Source organism: Triturus cristatus, chromosome 2_1 (assembly GCF_964204655.1).
Source record: "Triturus cristatus chromosome 2_1, aTriCri1.1, whole genome shotgun sequence".
In the NCBI taxonomy this organism is placed as follows: Eukaryota; Metazoa; Chordata; class Amphibia; order Caudata; family Salamandridae; genus Triturus; species Triturus cristatus.
Genome location: NC_140581.1, coordinates 1028242275 through 1028264222, shown reverse-complemented (window position 1 = coordinate 1028264222; position 21948 = coordinate 1028242275). Strand labels below are relative to the sequence as shown.

The following is a 21948-nucleotide window of genomic DNA, read 5'->3' as shown; positions in this document are numbered from 1 at the left end:
AAATACAAAATTAAGTTATGTAAAAAAGACCTGAACCATCATGTACAGTCCTAATTATTCTACAAACTATTCATGGTAATCTGTTCTGGTATTTCATGGTTTTCAGGCTGGAAGCTCAAAGACGCTGTCCCTCAACTAGTATCTGATTACATGGCAAAGAAATTTGATCTGGGAGGATTGGTGACCCACACTCTACCATTTGAAAAAGTTAATGAAGCATTCGAGCTTCTATGTTCCGGAAAAAGGTGAGTTTTATTAAACAACCTCCATCAAACAGAAATGTGTAATTGTCATGGTTAACAAGGCAGTAATCATAGAGTTTAGAAAATAACTAGATGGCAACCAAGTTAAAATACATTCATCAATCCCTGCAAAGGAGACCAGTCTTATGGCCTGGTTTAGAGTTTACTGGAGAGGGTACTCCATCGCAACTGCTTGGAGTACTCTCTCCGCTAAACCCTCAGTCAGCCCGTCTGATTTACAGATGAGCAGACCTTACGTATGGGATTTTGTTTTTAGAAAATCCCAAACTTGTTAAAAGTTCGATGGGTGGGATTATGTTTGATGGAGCTATCTGTCAAACTTTTAACATGTGGGCAAGCCCTGCCTTGATGGTGGACCCTGCCAAAGAGTAGAGGTGTCTGCCAGACTGGCAGACATATCTAAATGTGAAGACTCTAGGGATGACTATAGCTGGGGCATGGGTGTCCACTTCAGATGTTCATGAACGTGCCTAATCCATCTCAGAGACCAAGCACAGAGTTCAGCACATATCACAAACACTCTTTGTAGGGCCCCTCCAAAGCCTGACACAGTGTGGGAGCAATTTGAGCTTAGCTAACCAGGGTTTGTCAGCAGCGCCAAACACCACCAACAGTGGGACTGTGGGTCTACTGAATGGGAAGCATGAAAGATGTTTCAAGAAACCATTTTCACATGAAGACAAAGGAGTAACAGTATAAAAACTCCAAGTTTCCACTCTGTAGAGTGAGGCATTTTGGCCCTACTCCTTGTATACTTCTAGAGTGGGTGAGACCATCCGCCTGCTACTGTATCAAGAGATTCCTAGACATTGTAATAAGATTTTTCCATTTTAGGTTTGTGGATAATTTTAGGCCCAAATACCCATAGACGTGGACTTACTCGAGAAGGTAGCTGTTCGGCCTTGCATAGAACAAGCAAGCAATCCAGTTGCTGTAATCATGCATCTGCTGTGCACGCACCCATTTTGCACAGTTTTAGCATGGCAATGACTGCACTAGTTTGCACCACTTCAAGGATGCAGCTTTGGCACCTAGCGACACTACAAACCAAATGTGTTGATTTTGTATGACACTACAAAGCAAATTTATTGATTTTGTATATTAATAACACTCAGCAGCAGTGAGTGATCGGAATCTCAGGATGTTACTCTTAAGTTTATAATCATAACGATCAGTAATGTGATTTTTGATTTTATTACACTTTCTAGTAATGAGTTCTTTGTTTTCTCACTGGCTCCGGAAGCTGTTCTCACAGACAATTGTAGGTGTTTTAGAGATAGCACTCCTTGGTGACTCACAGCTCCTATCCCTCCCAGTTTAAGTGAGTTAGAAACCACCCTGACTAGACCAAGCTCCTCATTGCCAGTGTAAAATGTGACTGAAGGCAATTCTAGGTATAATGATTAATTAGGAACAGGCCCACAGAGGGAGTTGCTGTCGCTGCAACTGCATAGCTCCACAAAGTCTCTTTGCCCATAAAACATTAGAAAGGTTAGCAGACAGGACAAAAATATTGCGGGTCAAAATGTCCTGGTCTAAATATCGAGGAACAAAATATTGTAGAGGTAAGTGTATGTAGGCAAGTATAAATTTGCTATTCTAAACTCCACATATATCTAATCTGATTATATATTTATATATATCTCGCCATGGGGCACATGTGAAGTTAAACCAATTCTTCAATATATACTTAAGTTACATTCACAATATTGTATGCCTTGATATTTTGGTGAATTACAATTGGGACATCAGGGATGCAGAGAAGAATGAGGATCACCATTGGTGCAGGGCAAGGGACAAGGCTTGCTACACCTTCAGGATGACTCATGCATGTCTTTTTCATTATATGACACATATGCTAAAAACGCAAACAAACTTACATGGAAGGCTGGCACTCCCCAGGAGAGGACCTCTAGCAAATTGGCTGTAATTCCTTTCAATGCATTGTCCGCCCTGTGTTAGATAGGCACAAAGAGGCCCCAAGAAATCTACTGACTGGTCTCCTCCCAGTGGAAAGGGACTTCGGGAGGAGGCATGGATTGTAGTGGGAGGACCATATGTATTCTAGAGTATGATTGTGGATGTACATGCACTAATGTCAGCATTAACAGGAGCAGAGCACAAGCCTCCTACACGTCACCCTTCGTGGAAATGCTTGCGGCCACTCCACTAGGATAGATACAGAGTGGTATGTCACTCGGCCCAGACAAATTCATGGCCCTCTCAATCCTTAAAGCAATTCACATCATGCATTCAGACCTTCACTCTTTGCAGGCTAACTACTCAGCTGCACACAGGTGTGCGCTCTGTGCTGCTGATTTGCATAGGTGATTTGGGGAAAGGTACACAGTGTTTGCCTTTGCATAACATAGCCCTATCGGGTTAGTCAGGTAATTCTATTTGAAAGAGTAAGCGAACATAATGGCTGTTTGTACATAAAAGAGGATTACAAGTTCAGAAGGTCAAGACAGCAGGTAAATGAATAAAGGGCAAACAAAACCACCATGAAAAATAATCACCATTAAATCCAACTTTCCATTCTTTTTTTACTAATCCTACCTAAAGCAATGCATTTACATGTGGGCGGGGTTGCATTTCAGTGGGTGTTGGATTGAGCCCTCTCTGCAGGGTCCCCCCCAAATTTTTTGCTTTACCTCTTATATTTGTGCCTGGCCTGTGTTTGTTGGCTTTAGGATTCTGTGCACTTTACCACTGCTAACCAGTACTAAAGTGCTTTTTCGCATTTCCTAAAACATGGTAAAATTGGATTACACCTAATTGGTCTACTTAATTTATTTATAAGTCCCTAGTAAAGTGGTATATCCTATATCCAGCAAATTTAAATGTAATGCTACTAATGGGTCTGCAGCATTTATTATGCCACCCACTCAAATAGTTTCTTAAGGCATGTCCCAGGTGTGCCATTGCAACCTAAATGCATTTATAAGCTGCCATTTTGACTTGGCAAAATAACCCCCATGCTGAGCCTTAACCTCCCATTTTTAGGTCTCGCCAACGCAGCGCGCATGCGCTGCTTAGGAGGAGACCTTTGGAAATCGATTCAGTTTTTCAGGCAAAAACGTGCACGCATTGCATTGCTTTGAATGGCAACGCGTGCACGTTTGGCGATTCCCTTGCGGGAGGGAGCTTTTAAACCATCTGTTTGTAATTAACAGATGGTTTCAGCCCCCTCCTGTCTCCCCTCCCCCTGCTGCCTCCTCCTCTCGTCAGACTTTTTTTCTTTACTTTCAGCGCGAGGCGCGTGCGCCTGATCATTTTTTATTTCCCAGCTCCTTCGCCGGTTGCTCCCCTGCCCCTCCTTGTTCACCGTTCCTCCACACTGCTACTCTGTGACCTTCTGTTACTTCGCCACATGTTGCTTCTCTGCCCCATCCCTGGCTGTTTATTTTATTATTCTTTTTTTTCAAAAAGTACGGGTAGTTGCTGTTTGCTATCGAAGTTCACTTTTCTAGATCATGCTCTTTTGCAGGCTCATTTTTAAGTTACTCCTCCAAGATGGGTGTCAAGTAAAAGAAAAAAATGTGCCCTCAGCATCATGATGCATACCTGCTCATATATGGTGGTGCATGAACTTGTATACGTCTTTGTGATTGGAATTCTATTTTCTTCCTTTTTTTCATTTTAGCAGATGATGTTTAGCATTGGCAAAAACCTCTTTGTCTTCTTTTTGCCAGCACTGTATAGCATTAATAAAGTCAAACGTTCAAGAAAGGTGAAACCTATTGACTTTACCAATGCTTGTATTGTTTTACAAGTACTGGTATTAGTGCAAGTTAGAATTGAGAGTGCACAATTCTCCACACACATTTCCGCCATCCCTCCAGGCTCCCGGTCATCTTCTTCCCTTGTGTTCTACTAAACACTCTTTTGCTTTTAAACATAGCTACATTGTTCTGAAGCAACATTTGTCCTTTTTAAGTCCATCACAAAGATACAGAAATATGTAATTTCTTAAGCTTTCAAATCATTATCTTGTTTTCAGCTTTAGCTACTTATGGAATAAAATGGAAGCGTCAACAGAAATATAGTTATGGTTAATAAAGGGAGACCTAATGAATGGCGAAAGGACCCTAAATACGTGCGTGCGCAACCATAACCACGTGAGGTAGATGTGAAATGGCGCCCGGCATATACACAGCCAGCCCAGAGCGCGCGACGTGCTGCACACCACAAGCCCGTGCAGTTCCTTCTCATCAGCCTTGTTCTCAAACAGCTGAAACAAGCCTTAAATGCCATGGGCTGTACGAGACACAGCCTTCATTCGCAGGACTGAATTTCCGGTAAAACTTTCTATAGTCTTAATAAGATTTAGCATTGATTTTGTTGCTATGCAGCAAAGGTTAACTCCTGCTGGTTTTGTTAATATTGGAGCTCTTGAAACCCTTTCACCAAAGGGTCTGAAAATGCCACTTTTAGAAAGTTGTAAAACATCACAGGGTTAGACCCATAATCAGTAAGGGTAGGCCTTATTTGAACTTCGAAAACAACAAAAGTGTCAATACTGATACCACTGGTATCAGTATTGGCATTTTCTTGTCTGAACCATTTTACATGCAGCCTGTACCCTGGGTCACTTGACTAGGTGTAGCTGGCAGTTGGTGTTTGTGTATTGCTCCCAACCAGTGAAACAAAGGGATAATAGGTCTTGGCAGGATGGGTAATCTCTGACTTGATGAGGGGAAAGAGCTTTTACCTACTACACTTGCACTTCACAAAGACTGTGCCCAGCACACTCGCAAAGGGTTTTGACACTAGTCTTTTATGTCCCCAGACAAGATGAGGCCAGGGCAGGGAGGCAGAAAGTTCCAAACACCTGTGAGGTTTGAAAACTCCAAAACCTTCCCCTACTTCAAAGTGGGCCCCAGATATAAATAGTGGACCCTCAGACTCAGCACCTCAGTGCAACTCTGGACCTGTTAAAGACTCAGAAGGACAGCTGTGCTACTCTGCAAGAAGGACTGTTAATCTGCTGCCTGAGTGAAAAGACTGGACCTGAATCTTGATTCCAAGACCACAAGAGTGACTCTGAGGGCTAATTAGCTAGCCTCCTTATCAGAGCCTCAGGAGCAGAAAAGGCTCTCATAGTCTTTAACCTGCACATGGACTTTATTTGCTGTGAGTCTTTTCGTGCAAATGGTGCCTCCCCAGTCCTGGACTCTTAAATGTGGGCCTAAAAGTGCTCTGCCAGCCTAGCTGTGGTCCTGTGAGCAGACCAATTCAGCACTATGCATCCACAACACATGACCTCCAATCTCGTCTTCCTTGGAACTGCTGCTGTGTGGCGCATCATTGACACAGGACTTTGCCTTGCAAGTCTCTCATTGATGGCAACCTTGACGATGACACAGGACGTTGCATCCCCATGCAGCCTCTTCGGAACCGCCACAGCGTGATGCATCTTCGATGCAGGACCTGGTATCGCTGCCCACAGCTTCATTTAACTGCTGCCTGAGCAGGGTTTTACCCCATCAACCAGTGATCAAATTTCGAACACACTTCAAAGGGGATGCTCTAAAACCTTCTTCTACTTTAAATAAGGCACCTGTTATTAAAAAAGGACCCTCAGACCCCCTCTTCCCTTTCTGGACCTGCAATAGGACTCTCACAGGACTGCCAGCTACTTTGGCCTCCTGTGTACTTCAGAAGACTGCTTTGCTGCACCTGGAAGGACTCCGTTGCTACCTGAAACCTGCCTTGAAGCTTCAGAGGTCTGCCCTGCTGCTTTAGCCCTGTTCCACTTCTTGAATCCAGGACTACCAGAGTGATTCCAAGGGCTGGTTCTCCAGTCTCCTGACCGGAGCCTGAGGCTAATTAAGTCCTAACCCCCCTCCTCCAAGTGGTGCCCCTCTAGTCCGGGACCCTTGGTGGTGGTGTTAAAGGTGCCCAGATAGCCCACTTCCAAAACATTAGACATTTTTTGGCTAAAAACTGCTATGAGAACCGAGAGCAGACAGGGACCAGGCTGCTTGTCTATTAGCTCAAGGTGCATCGCCGGTCAGCCTGACTGTGCAGCAGCTCCCGCTATGTTCTTTTTAACACCAGCTAATCCTGTCCCTTGTCGGCTACAGCATCCAGCTTAGTCCCCCAGGAGACTTGTGACTCCCAAAAAAGAGACCAAGTCCCCTAACGCTGAAATCTTCACAGAGACTTCGTCCATCGAGTCCCCAACGGTGCCACCTTCTCCTCAGATACCACCAGCACCCTTGTCTCACTGAACTTCTGCCTTCTCAGAGACTTTATGATGAAATTTCTTGTAAGTCCGAAGGTAAGCTCTGACTGGGCCCAATCCATTTTTTGTATCCGATTCAACTCTATTGCGATCTGCCATATTTTTCGACTTTGACCCTTTTCCGCGCAACTAGATTTTCATGGTTGCCACTTTAATCTTTTAGTGTTACAGCAAACAGTGCTTTTAGGCACTAGTTTTTACCTTAAACTTTAAAAATGTATAACTTTGGTTGTACTGATTTGATTTTTATTGCTATGTGTCAAATAATTTATCATTGTACTCTATTTTCTAAATTAGTGTAGGATTCTTCTTGTGTTGTTAATTCACTTTATTACTGTTTGTGTGATGCATAAGTACTTTATACATTGCTTTTTAGTTAAGCCTGACTGCGTTTGTGCATGTCTACCAGAGTTTTAAGCACAGGTTAATTCAGTGACTTTTGTGATTCACCCTGACAAGAATTGTGGTTGCTACTTGAGTAGGGCTTCACACCCCTTAACCAGTAACACAATTTCTCACATTGGGCAATTCGAAGATGTTCTGTGCGGAAGGTGTGGAATCCGATAACTGCAGAAGAATGTATGTTTAGTATGTCTTCATATTAGTGAAGAGTTTGCTTATGTTGAAATGACCTAATTGCAGATTACAAAAACTACAGGGACATTATGTTGCATTTGCTTCTCAGGGTTCTGTTTTCATCACAAAATACCTAATAGCACGTATTTTCTTTTTCAGTATACGAACTGTCCTGTTGTTTTGAGACCGTAAATTGAAGAGCGCATTTATCAAGGTCAACCTGCTTCTTCAGATGCACTTCAAATCCTGTTCAGCGGCTTCATACTATAAAACATGCACTCATATTTGAGATGTAGTTAGTCATATGTCACATTAAAATAAAAATGCGTTTATCTTGCAATTTCGATTTAGCAAATTCATCTTTGCAATCATATTTCAGTTATAAGGAAGTGTAATTGTGTTTGCTTGAAGATTAATCTGGGTTTCAACCTGAAATAACACTCCTAGTCATGTAATCAATAAAACTGATTTTCTTAACTTAATGAACTACGAGTAATCTTCTTTTCTTTTTCTATCGTTTGATTTCTTTAATATTTATTAACAGTAACAGATAGTATCACTTTAAACTCAGAAATATGGATACTATATTATAATTGCATTATCTTTACACCTTTGTGTCAAAACCACCTAATTTCATGATGTGTTGTTCTCGAAGAACATATTTCTCAAGAATAAATCACCTCAGGTATTAGGGCAAGTACAGTTCCCAAACCCAAAATACAAATATAAACAAAACTCATAACCTTCCCTATACTTAACATCCCCATTAAGAAGGTCATGTCACAATATATGGGTAGTCTCCCTGCGTACATATTTTCTACCAGTAGGATCATATATCTTTAAATGTGTGATCTTCTGGGTTCAGTATATTGGGTGAAAATCATCTACCCTCCCGTCCCCCACTTCCCCCACTCTAAAGTTCCTCTTAGTGTTCAGGACCTTCAGATAGAAAGTGTCCTCAAATTTTCTCGAATGTAGACAATTGGTCTTTCATTTTGTACAACTGTCTTGTATGCCCTTCCATGACTACTATGTCTAAACACCACTCCTCTCTTCTTGATGGTATCTCAGAATTCTACTATCTTAAGATACACCGCTAGCGCTGTTGCAAACCATGTATGCCAATGGGATTTCATCTCCCTAGTTTCTGATAAATCTTGTAATATCACCACAAGTGCAGTAAGGGAGAAGTCATACCCACAAGTGGAAATCATCTCCCTGTCCATTTCATTCCAACATCTCGTTCTTGCAGGGCTATTGAGTATGACAAATATACCCCTTCCCACCCACGTCACCAACATTTAGAATTGGGGCTCAGATTAAACTGGTGTAGTTGTTGTGTTATCCAATTCCCTCCATGAAGGACTTTGAAAAATGGAGATCACGTGTCTTGAATGTTTTCAGTCTGCCTTCTGATAGTAAAACCTTGTTGTCCTATGCTGCTGACCCAATACACCAGTCGAACTGGCATACCCTTATTTGTGTTCAGTGTTTCTCCACAGTGGGACATCAGAATGTAAGTAAGGGTGTATCTTGAGCAATTAATCTATTATTGTCCAACATTGTATTATAGAATCAGTACGGGGTACGTGCTCTGCTTGGGTCCTTATTCTCTTCATAGTAAAATTCACGTTGTATCCTGTCCTAGAAGCTGTTTTTATTCATAGCCACCCTTCAAGAGGACCTACTTTCCTCATGGAACACCAAGGTGAGAAGGGGGATCTTATTTGCTAGATAGTATGCGTACATATGAGGAAAACAAAGCCTGTGCTGCAACACTAATCTCCGAGAATGTCAATTGTTCTGAGGAAAGAAGTGAGATGTACTGGGATACAGGATACTTTCTCCCTATATTTACACTTATCACATAAGGTTATCCTATAACAACACCTCTTCAGTCTACTGTGTTTTTAGTTGGACACTCGCACACGCTATTACTGTCATGCTTCATCATCCAGTCTCATCCTGGTCCCTATAAACCAGGAATGGCTCAGTCATTTTCCAGGGAGCACTTTAGATATTAATCACAACCTGGTCTACTACAGATATGGATAACAATACTTGAAGGTCTCCCCAGTATCCCTTTATTTGGGTGCTTTTAGTATGGTTAAAGTGAGGTTTGTCTTGGGTAATCAGAGAGAACTAAGTGCCACTATACCCTATTGTTCAGTCAACATTTTTCAGCCCTTGTGGGCAGGCCGCTCTGGCCCCACGGCTTTCATCACAACTTTTTTGTAGGTAGGTGCCATGTCAATTTCATCCTAAATGTACTGTTCAGTTTGGTCAGAGTGTTGGTAATGCAGAAAGACAACATACAACAAAATCAGGCCTACTTGCCTAAGTTTTTATTATGGGCATGTATGGATGCTTGAATTGGAGAGAAGATGGTACAAACAGATGGTGTACTGTTATTCGCAGAAAAGTATTGTAAACAAAGGCTGCCCAGAGGATAGATGATTTAAGGCGAGGTTTCACTTTATACCAGCGGAATCGTTTAATAATGGAGTCAACACCTTCCAATACAGTTGTTGTAATCACCATGGCAAGCATACCAAAAGCATAATTGAACTTCTGTGCCAGATTAATGTTTACTGCTAGTGTTTTGACCCAAAATGGCAGGCTTGGTGAAGACCATCTTCGCAGGTCATTAGTCACCATACTTAAGACCATTTTGATGTCATCATGTACCATGTCCTTCAAACCCCGAATAACGAGGATTCTCAGGTATGTCCGATTTTTAAGAGCCCTTTGGAAGGGGTAGTAACCTATGCACTATTTTCCAGTATTATTGGCAAGTGGTCATACCTCGCTTTCTGCTCAGTTGAGCCTGTATCCTGAAAAAGGGGTGAATCCTTAATATTTGAGATTAGGGACAGATTGGACATGGTAAGCAGGACATCATTTGTGGTTTTTTCTTAAACAGCAATAAGGCTACTCTAACCCCTCACACTCCGTTCCAACCAAATACAAACAATAGAGCCTGTGGTATTTTGACGAAAGCAGTGTGAGGACCCCAGCAGGGTTCTACAGCAGACTATTGTGTATATAAATATCATGGACTAAATATATTTACAAATATATCCCATTTGCTGTACATTTTCTTCTATTAACTTCAGTGCTGCAATATTTTTGTACACCATATTTAGGACATGATATTTAAGTCCAGTGATATTCTGACAATGATTTTCCTGCACTGCACCTACGCCAGATGCCCCCTAGACACTTAGAGGTACTTGTGTTATTAGCTACCACATTCTGTACACTGCAGGATGCGACATTCCATGTGAGTGACACAAGCACTATAGCCATCATCCCCAGCATCAATTAAAAATGAGGAACATTGTTTCTAATATTGGACTCAACTGTTAGTTTAGGACAATCAACAACTTTCCTCGAAAGGCGGCTTATGGTGCTGCCAAGTGGTGAAGGGACATTGCTAACGGTATTTTGATCATCTTCACCAAAAAAAGTAACCAAAATCTAGGCAGTACAGATGTAGTACGCTAGTATAGACAGTGAGTGGACAGCACAAGTTTAGTATGATGGTATACACAGAGAGTCGCCATATGAGAGAAAAGGGAAGGTACTGCCTAACCAGGGGAAGAAATGCTGTTTGCCAATACATAACACAGGACTAACCCTTATGTAAAAAAATAAAACAAGGGTTATTATAAAAAAAATGTACAAAGGTTCAGTGAAGTTTCTTTTCACAGATATTGTGTGTGCATCCCACCTCTGGGACACAATCAATACATGTGAGCACATACACAAAAATGTGATCAAGATCCTCTGTAATAAAAAAAATTGTAAGTTTGTATTCCTATATACCATTACATCAATGAAAAATATACAATAGTGCAGATGCTCAAAACAGTGAGTATATGAAATGTATAATGATATACACAAAAACATCCGAGCTTGACAAAGCAATAGCCAACAGAAGAAGTCCAACATCATTTTAAATGATTCGTAGACAGCCCTAGAGATACTGTTGATGTTTTAAACCAATAGTGGCAATCTGTGGGTCTCATTAAGTCCATCTGATTTGCAAACAGAATTCAAATTTGTAAGATGAAAATAGCATCTGTCTCAAGAGCATCCAATATGTGATAAATGGTGAGTAACCATATCACGTCAGAAGGGGGACTAATTCTGATTTATATTAATATGAGTACTGCCATTCACTGTTTGATACAGTGTATCCTCCGTCAGGAAACTTGCACCATTGATATCAATAAAGAACAGTAGAATAACCTGGATTAATCGCTTCAAAGCAGGGGACCAAGTTGCCTTTTGGCACATAACATCTCATGGGGCTTAGACGTGCAGATCTAGGCCCAAAGCGAAGATTCTCCCTCAAGTTTGGCTTAACCACTTTCATTCTCTGTATAATGACCCTGGGACCCCCACCCCCTTCTATTTCTATGGGTAGGTTCACCTCAGCAATTTTGTATCTGAAAAGTCTGACTCAACCTCCTTGGGCCATCCACCAGGAAATGCTCTAGGCTTATTCACTCAGGAAGAAACCTATTTTGCTATTTGCTCCCAGATGTCTGTCAAGGCCCCATGAGTTGATGGAATTTCAGCTGATTTATTCATTTCTGAACCAGCTGTTTAGGAATTATCTATCTTAATTGTGTAGCTAATGCTATATTGGTGGGTGATGCCATCCCTGCTACCTGGAAAGGTGCAGAAATAACCCCCTTTATAAGAAGGGTCTTGGGTCTGATCCAGCAAACTATTGGCCTATTACCCTCATTGACCAAAGTCAGAAAACGTTCTGCAAGTAGTTTCTGGATCACCTGCAGGCCTGAATTGATGATAACAAAAGTCTTTCAATATTTCAGACCAGGGTCTGCTCCAGAACCAGCCCTGTCAATCAGGCTTTTAGGCACCAGCACATAAGATGGGAGGAGATTGATATAAACAGGGGCAGCTTATATATTGCCTTTGTTGACCTGAATGCAGCTTTTGACATGGTTCCCAGGACTAATCTAAGGTCCATTCTTAAGGCTCTGGGTTTACCGGGTCCCTTGCATGACAAAACCAGGCTCCATTGCAACAACTCTGCAAAAATCCACTGGGGAACAAACAGGGAAACTACTAGCCATTTTTAAGTCAGTACTGGAGTTAGGCAGGCCTGCATCCTTGTCCCCACTTTTTTCTTCTTTCTGTCAACAGCTGTGTCGATTTCCTTGTGTGCTGCGACAATGATTCCCCAATGCTTAGGGGGACCAAAATTCCAGACAATTGTTCGCAGATGATACGCTACTGATTATGAAATCCCAATGGGTATCAAGACTCTCCTCTTAAGGTTTCATTCATTCTGGATTTCCTCTGGCCTGGCTATAAATGTATTCAAAACTAAGTTTATGGCAATAAATTCTCATAGCGGCTTCAGAGGACCATTAACTCTAGAGAGGCTAGAACTGGAGAGTGTTCTTGAATTTTACTATCTCGGAATCTGGCTTTCCATTTACAACTCCTGGGGCAGTCAAGTCTTTAGGAGTTCTCTTAGGCTAAACCATAGGGCCGCTGCTATTCTAAGATTTGACGGTAAGACAACTTTCCACCCTGTCTCTCCAATTCTTGAAGTTTGGAGACCCAAGCAGTAGCTGCTACTACCTATGGTGCAGAACTCTGGGGGCATAGCAAAATGGGTGTGTTGGGCACAGCTGAAAGTAAAGTTTTGAGGATGGGGCTTAAACTACCTCAGAGCACTCCCTTTATTTTCAGGCAAGACCTTGGTATCCGCCCTATCATTTCTGTGGTGCGACTGAAACCCCTACGTTACTGGTTGCGCCTTTGGTATGTTCCCCTGCTGCCACAAAATAGGGCGGGTTTGAGCGACATCCTGGGTAGACAAAAAAGCAGGTCTTTGGTACCATGCTTGAGCTATGTTAAACAGACCTTCTACTCATTAGGGATGCAAGAGGTTTGGGTAGACGTTTCCCCCATCACGTCTTCCCCAATTAAAAAGTTGAAGTCTCTTTATTGGGAACATGAGGAGGTGAAGCTGATTATCCTTGAGCAACTAGGATCAGGAGAGTGACCTCTGGACCCAGAAGGGTGGAGAGATCCTTTCATAAATGGCAGGAAAGGGGATACATATTCCCTATTCAATAACCTATGTGGCATCCTCCTCACTAGGTGGCAATGTTGTAATGAGATTAAATGGCACCTCTACTCCACCAAACTCAGTTGTGGCAAAAGGAAATACCTTTTTTATATAACCCTCACACACTCTAGTAGTGGCATGCTTCATCATCTGGTTCACCCTGACTCCTGAAGGTCTGGGTGGGCTCAACTATATTCCAGTGAGCTCTATGAAGAAGTGTTTGTTTTTGGGGGGTTATATACTATTAGATACAAATTTCTCATCCACCCCAAGGTATCCCTATATTGGTGGGGGGGGGGAGTGGGAAAGATTAAAACTGTAAATATATGGGGCAAGCAAGATAGTGTGGTTCTATGAACCTAATGTTAAAAACCTGACATGTTTCTGCCCAACTTTATGGGCTTAACAGGTCATGGGAATTCCTCTGGGCAAAGAAAGGGGTTCCCCCAGTGGCGCCCTACTGCAAATTGTACAGAGCAATGCGTGGCATGCAAAGGTAAGCTTGTTCATGCAAATAAAAGTGCTGTACTTGCTGTGTATTGGGAGTACCACAGAATCAAGTAATTTATACTCATTAGACATAGGTTAGGCCAATAGAGTAGGGCAGAAACATGTTGCCATTTTGCTGGTGAAGAGGAGGTCTGGAATGTTGAGTCCCCTCTACTGGCCCGACAACCCCCAATGTCAGAAGAAAAGCTTCTCTACGGAAGAGGTGGCCAACACGCAGAAACCTCGCCATTGTGCTATGGCTGACATCTCTCTGAAAATGCTGCTAAAAGAACTCACCTTCATTAAATCTACCATCAACTTGGTCTATGAATACACAAAATCTATTTCCAGTGCAATAAAATCACTAAAACTGACTTATGCGCTTTCCAAACTCGTCTGGATACCTCTGAAAAAGAAAAAGGAAGCATTGGAGGACAGGCTAACAGTTTTTGAGAACCAACCAGACATGGGTCAGGAAATTTAAGTCCTAAAGGAGAAACTAGTAGAGGACTGAAGTAGACAGAACAATGTCCACTTCATGGAATCTCAGAGGGGGTAGAGATCAACAATGTGACTGTTTTTTAATGTCATTTCCTGCTGCAACTCACTAACCTCATGTTTGTTCCACCCTTTGAATTTTAATGTGCCCGCGTCTGCTCAAACGCACGATCCAGAATAGTCTACATCCCAGCAGATCATAGTGTATCTCCTTTGCTTATCAAACAAAAAATCTGCATGTCTGTTGAGCTCTAAACAGGGCTCTAGAACACAGACAGTACAAGCTTACAACTCCTACTTGAACATGGGAGAAGTCCTCTTAAAAGGACGGAATCCCATCACCCACCGAGGTGGCATGCTTCCTCATCTGGGATCTCCCTAGTGCAACCAAGGGCTACAACCCCCTCACTGTGAGGGAGGAGCACAGGGATGTTTTATTGATCAATTGATCGGATCTCTTAAAATACGTTTGATGTGAAGCATAAAAGTATAAAGGGTGATGGTTGCAGTGCAAAGAGTAGTGATGTGATGCATGATATAAAATTGGCTACCGAGAGAAAAAAAGTTTATTAGTTAACTCTTGGTGTCAAGGGTAAAAACAGTGCAAACGCACTCTGAAAGAATTGTTGACTGCGACGCACTCTGAAATAATTGTTAACTGTGCTGATCTAAACAACAGGTCTACATGTTTCAGCCATGGTGATCAATATCTGATCGCGGCCTTCCTCAGGACCTAGATGGTGATTGCTACTGCAATGTCTATGTGATAAATTCTAACAATGGTGTGGTTGGAGAGATACAACCTACAAAAAGCTGTGGTCTCGTTTGTGATGAATCTACAGGACTGTTGTCACCCGTAGCTGTACGGGTGGACGCCTCGCCTCACCTGGCAACAGCTCAGGACATGAGGCACCGCTCTTTCCGTCGGTACCCGGGACCTTCCACAGGCTGCCACCGGAGGTCCTATGGATTCTTCCTGTGAGTAAGAGAAGGATCTTCTGTCTCCATTTCACCCAGGAATATGTGAAGGAATAAGCGAGCTTTGCAAAGCAACCAAGCTGGCCTATCTACAGAGGTGAACTGAAGAGAAACTGTATCACCCCTAACAAACCACACCTTATGCTCGGTCAAAGGATTTCAGGCACAAGCTCAGAGGGAGAAAAGGAAGGTGTTAGAAAGCAAAAGCCATTCAATCTGTCTTCTACTTCGTAATATTAGCTTCTGCAAGAGGAAAAATGTATGTTAATATTCATGAAGGGAATCTCTCTTGATCTTAATACAAAAATCTCACTCACCTACCATCAGACTGTGAATTCTTGGCTGTTGACTTCCTGTGTTGTACAGCTGAAGGTAAGAAAGATAGGTTTTCATTATAATATCACTAAAACTTTCTCTCTACATTGAATTCACTTAAATAGTCTTAAAAATTGCAAGGGTATCTGCTGTATTTATGACATATGTAGAATGTTGCATAGGTGTGTTCCATAAAAATGTTTGGGTTGTGGGATTCTTATGTCAGCTGAGAGTTGTGACTGGCATTGGTAAGTTACGCCAAGGCAGGCTGAATAAAGGTTTCTCTTAAAAATAACATCTGGACGACTTTATTACTACATTATTTAGCAACACATTGCCAGCCCATATTCAGCCTGCCGGTTTACATGGTTGATGAGGAGCTTGGGAGTACTGAAGAACAGTTTATCTCGGTGAATAGCAGGGATAACGAGAATCAGCACTGAAGGCAGAGTTGGAGTGCTGCGGCGCAGAACAGTATATCTTTGTGGCCAGTAGTTTGGTGGGTTTGCGACATGGTCACCCATGCTAGGTATTGTGCGGCGTGTGAGCGTTTGACAGTCGGAGTCCCCTCAGCAGGACTTCTTCTATCAGAGACTGTAGGGTGGTTTAATACCACTCGACCGTGGAGATTTTTTGGTGGTTTATACCAAGTTATGAGCTAGTAGACTGTTTGTGTCAGTTTGCAAGCCGGTGCCGAGCGTGGGCCTTTGGCAGCAATGAGCAACCTATCGGCTAATGTCGGCTTCTCTCCTTAATTACAAAACCACCATCCGTAAAACCAAAATAGTGTTTTTTCAGGGGAGAATAGAGAAAGCAGTATGCTCCAGCAAGGAATCCTATGCTATCCTAAAAGACCTTTTGAAACCCCCAGCACCCGCACCTAAACATCCCACTGACCCTATAGCTGACCAGACCAAATGCCAACAATTGGCGGATTTCTTTCACGGGAAAATCTTAAAAATCCTCGAGGCGATTCCCTCCGTGATTCCGGACGAGGAACAAGATCTCCCGCAACCGTCAACATCCTGCCGTCTCTCTTCTTGGGGCCAAGTCACGACTGAAGAAGTAGAAGACACATTAACATCCATAAAAAGCGGCTCACCTAAGGATCCAGCCCCACTCCGAATTCTCAAAAAGGTAGCCTCCACGATCATCCCTCCTGTGACTCACCTGATTAACACCTCATTCCAACAGGGAGTTGTACCCCTAAGCTGGAAGGCGGCGGTCGTGAAGGCCCTGTTAAAAAAACCCTCCCTCGATCCCGAAAATCTGGCGAACTATAGGCCCATCTCCCTACTCCCAGGAATCAGCAAGATCGCTGAAAAACTGGTGAATAGAAAACTTTCCCAGTTCCTGGAGAGTAATAACATACTAAAAAGCTCTCAGACGGGCTTTCGCCCAGGGCAGGGCACAGACATCGCCCTCCTAGCAGCGGTTGAAGAGGCCAGAACGCTACTGGACGGAGGAGGATCAGTGGCAGTGATCCTCCTCGACCTAAACGCGGCCTTCGACACCGTTGACCACCGACTCCTTATCAAAAGACTCAAGGGAGCCGGTGTAGAGGGCTCCGCCTTAGCCTGGCTTACATCTTTTTTGGCTCAAAGGACTTACCAAATCTGGGAGAACAACGCCCGCTCCTCCGAAATTCCCCTCCAATGTGGCGTGCCTCAGGGCTCCTCCCTGAGCCCCACTTTATTTAATATCTATATGTCCACATTGGAGGAGGTTATCATTCCATTCGGAGTGAGTGTCGTCAGTTACGCTGACGACACACAATTGGTTGTGTCACTATCCCACCCCAAACAACAACCAGCAGATCTATTTAATTGTCTTGCGCAGGTCCACCACTGGATGAACACTTCTGCCCTAAAATTAAATGGATCAAAAACGGAGGTTCTGCTCCTGGGCCCAAAAGGACTTACACTGCCCCCGAACATTTGGCCAGCATGTTTGGGCCCTCCTCCAGAACCCAGAGAGGAAGTAAAGAGCCTGGGAGTGTGGCTCGACACCGACCTCTCGTTCAATGTGCAGGCAAAGAAAGTGGCTGGGACCTGCTTTGGTCTCTTGAAGTCATTGAGGAAAGTCCTACCCATTCTACCCCCCAACTCCCAAAAGTTGCTTATTCAAGGCCTAATAATCTCGAGGCTTGATTATAGCAACGTGATATACCTGGGCGCCCCGGAGATGACTCTGAATAAACTGCAAAGAATTCAGAATACCGCGGCCCGTATCCTCACGAATACTCCTGCCAGAGTGTCGGCCAAACCGGCCTTAAAATTTCTCCACTGGCTCCCTATAAGAGAGCGGGTCAAATTTAAGGCCCTGTGTCTGGCCTACAAACTACGACGAAATCAAGGCCCCCCTGCTCTCAAGAAATTCATCGCCCCTTATAAATCCTCAAGACCTCTCCGTTCCGACACCGAAAACCTCATTGTTGCCCCCAAATTTAAGAGAGCCCGATCGGGAGGAAGGCGTTTCTCAGTCCAGACTGCACGACTTTGGAACACCCTCCCCCGAGTCCTGCGTCTCGAACCTCAATACCTCCGGTTTAGGAAACTGCTTAAAACCCACCTTTTCCCACAGTGAATCATTCCTGGCCCCTATCTCGTTCCTTTGTTCCGCCCTCCCTGTCCTCTTTCTTGCCCCTCTTTCTTTCTTTTTCCCCTCCCTTGGTCCACTGCACTCAGGAGATAGGATTTTTTTAGCGCTGGGATACCTTCGGGTGACTACGCGCTCTACAAAAATAAATAATAATAATAATAATAATAATAATAATAATAATAATAATATTATACATGTACAATGCACATTCCTTCATTGCTCGTGGCAGGTATTCAAACAAAATAACAAAAAAATATCACCATACCAAAATATCGTGTCCAAAATATCGTAGTATGGAGATGTCATCAGCAAGAATAACGTTGTCAAAAATATCGATTTTAAGGTAAGTAATATAGATTTTTAAAATATCAAAGTCATTAATATCGTTTGCAAAAATATAGTTATTTAAAATATCATTTTTTATTTGGTATGTATTTTAGTATATATTTAAATGTATATGATGTATTTTTTTTTAATAATTGTTTGTTTTTTCATATATTTGTTACATTTTAAGTAGTTATTGAATTCAACTTATTTAATTTTTGTAATGTTTTAAGTGCCGTAGGATGTTGTGGTTTATAGGGCTAAAGGGTGGGAATTAATTTAATTATAATACATTAATGATTTTTTTTTATATATTACTTATTTAATTGATATTTAATTATGTTAATTGTGTTATTTTATTTTTTATGGAAATGTTATGAGCCAGTTGTGGGGTTTATAGGGTGGGAAGTTGTTTATTTTTAATTAATTAATCATTGTTAATTAATATTAATTAATTGACTATTATGCTAATTGTGTAATTAATAATATTAATTAATTGATTATTAATTATGTGAATTGTGTCCGTTCTTTAGATGCAGGTTGTGGGGTTAATAGGGGTAAAGGGTGGGCAGTAATTTATTTTTAATTAATTAATTATAAGGTCATTAATACTATTTAATTGATGATTATTTTTTTTAATTGTGTAAATAATTCATTTGTTTAGGTGTGTGTTGTGGGGTTTATAGGGGTAAAGGGAGTGGAGTAAGTTAATTTAAATTAATTAATGATTGTTAAATATTAATTTGCAATTATTTTACGTATGTAATTAAATTATTTTTAAGTTTCAGTTTGCATGTGGGTTGTGGGGTTTATAGGGGTAAAGGTTGGAAAGTTAATTTAGAATTAATTCATATTTCGTTTTTAATTAATACGATTTGTTTAACTGCTAATTATGTTAACTGTGCGATAATTTTTTTGAATGTGGGTTGTTGGATTTTAGGGGCAACTAAATTAAATGTATGTAAAAAATATTTTTTGTACCAATAAAGCCCAAAGTCAAAAAGGGTTCATTAGTGGTCAGGCATGAAGTGAAACTAATGTTAAATGAAATGATGAAGGAGGGAATAATAGAACAGGTGGCAGCTTCTAATTGGATGTTGGTTGTTATAACACAAAAATCTGATGGTTATGATTCTGTGTTGAATTACTTAGTGTGAATCAGAATATCGTCACTGACAATTTTCCTTTACCCAAAATAAATGAATTGTTATTGTTGTTGAAAGGTAGGAAGTTATTTTCAAATTTAGATCTGAAGTGTGCTTATCATTGTGTTAGTCTGCACAGGAAATCTATGCATCTAATGGCATTCATCACCCTGGAGGGAACTTTTCGTTTCACTAGCATGCCATTTAGATTACCATCGGCAGCTAGCGTCTTTCAGCAAATGATGTGTTGAGTGTTTAAAGGACTACCAAACTTTATTTATTTTCAAGACAACATTCACGTCTATGTGGAATCAGGTGGGTTTTAAAGTCCATAAAGGAAAATGTGTTTTCTTAACCAAAGAGATTGAATACTTGGTTCTTACAATCACAGGCGCAGGGATGAAACCAAATAAAGACCTATTGGAGGCTATAAAAGCTGCTCCCTCACCTAGAGACAAAGGCCAATTAAGAAATGTATGGGATGATTGAATGCTATGCCAAGATCACATAGAACTGTGCGGTTAAGACTAGAGATTTGAAAATGTTACTGAAGAAAGGGTGTGCATTCAGGTGGGGAGAGGAGCAGCAAATGTGTTTTGATATTATCAAAAAAGAAACATGTTCAGCAGGAATTTGGTTCCCTTTGATGTAAAATTAGGTCCCACTTTGACAGTTGATGCCAATGCCACAGGGATCGATGCTGTTTTGTCTTAGTTGCATAACACCGGGGGAAAACCGTAGTATTTGCTTCATGTTCACTGATGGTTATGTACCAAAATTATTCTGTCATTGAGCATGAGGCGTTGGCAGCAGCTTTGTGTGCTTAATACTTTAGGACTTATTTGTGGGGTGTGAGTTTCAAATTACAGACCTACTATAAACCTTTACTTAAAGTTCTGACAATTGTTGGGGCTGGCAAGGGCTCTGTGAGGTTGGCCAGGCTGGCAGTCTGACTACAAGAATTTCAGTACACCATTTAATATATTTCTGGTTGGTCAATGCTCAGGCAGATGGTCTTTCTCGGTTGCCGTTAGATTAGTGGGTTGTGGACAAGGAAGCATTGTTAGACAAGGAGAAGGAAGGTGCAGTGGCTTGGTTAGATGATGTGGTTCAGGGTAGTGTAGGGATATTTTCAAAGGAGGAATGGGAATATGAGATGGAAATGGATGAAGTTTGGTAGGAAGAGTGCCACATTGTGGTAGAGGGTAGACCGAGGGAGTGTGCTGTTATTTCTTTGGTAAGACATTAATCAAAATTTTGGATGAGTTATCTATGAGGGGAGAAAAGCGTTTTGAGGAGAGGCGACAGATATATTCCACCAGAGAATTTTAGGAAGAGAATCATTTGACTAGCAGATGAGGGGCATTTAGGCAAAACCATGATGATGAGGAGGGTAAAAGAACATTTGTGGTGGCCAAGGATTGACGTCCAAACTGCACAGTGGGTAGGGAGATGTTTGGAGTGCAAGGAGAGTGAGAAAAGACTCAAAGTGGGCTGCAGTCTGAGATGAGTCATAATCAGGAACCAGGAGAAGCATGTCACATGGATTATATCGGTCCATTAATAGGAGTGAACAGACACTTGAGATTTGCCTCTGTGTTAGTGGATGTTTTTTCAAAATGCGTCAGAGTCAAATTTATTGGTGAAATTTCCACAAGGAGAATTACTAACCTGCAAGAGATTTGCAGAACGGAGGGTTTTCCCAATACGTTAATCACAGATAATGGCACTCAACTTACATCAGGGGATATGAAGGCGTTTTTGAGCTGCAATGGTATAGACATCATCGCCCTGCTCTTTATAACACACAAACCAATGGTCCTGGAGAAAGGCCAACCGTATGGTGAAAAGTGCAATTCAAACGGCTGCGTAGAATGGTCTAATGTACATTGTGCTGTTAAAGAAATATGTGTTCATCGTACCATGGTAAATAGGGTGCTTCTAAGTTCACCATTTGAGGTCATGAGTGGTTGGAAACCTAGGACCAAATTTGTACTAAGTTGGTTAGAGGATAGTGATGAATGTAAGTGCCTAGATCGATAAAGTTCCGGATCAGGTAACATTGAATCAGGAGATTAGGTAAAAGTAAATGATTGATGCATAAAGAGTGGTCTATCTAAGTTCAGAGCTCCTTTTAAGGTCAAGAATGTGGTGTTGGAGAATGGGGACAAATGGAACAAACCGAGAATGGCTTTGTATGTGAAAGAAAGGGAGTGTGAAATTGCCAATGCAGAAAAGTGGTGGATGCAGTGGCTTTGTGCATATGGGTGATGAGGAGCTGAGTGTGAGTTTCAGATGCAGTCCTTGTTATGAAAGGGGAGTTGGTAGTAATTGGGCATCAACTTCTGTAGGAGATGATTGTGGAAGAAAAGAAAGAAATAGGAGTGTAGA

General features: G+C 41.8%; 1 protein-coding gene across 1 annotated transcript in view; it reads left to right on the top strand.

Annotated features, from left to right (window-relative positions):
• Nucleotides 1-7569, top strand: part of LOC146866265 (alcohol dehydrogenase 1-like) — a 204219-nt gene extending 196650 nt beyond the window's left edge. Inside the window, exons 8-9 of the mRNA XM_085635153.1 lie at nt 107-245; nt 7249-7569. Of these exons, the coding sequence (XP_085491279.1) occupies nt 107-245; nt 7249-7273 (164 nt within the window). The 3' untranslated portion in view covers nt 7274-7569. The remainder of the gene's footprint in view (nt 1-106; nt 246-7248) is intronic.
• Nucleotides 7570-21948: the final 14379 nt, after the last annotated feature.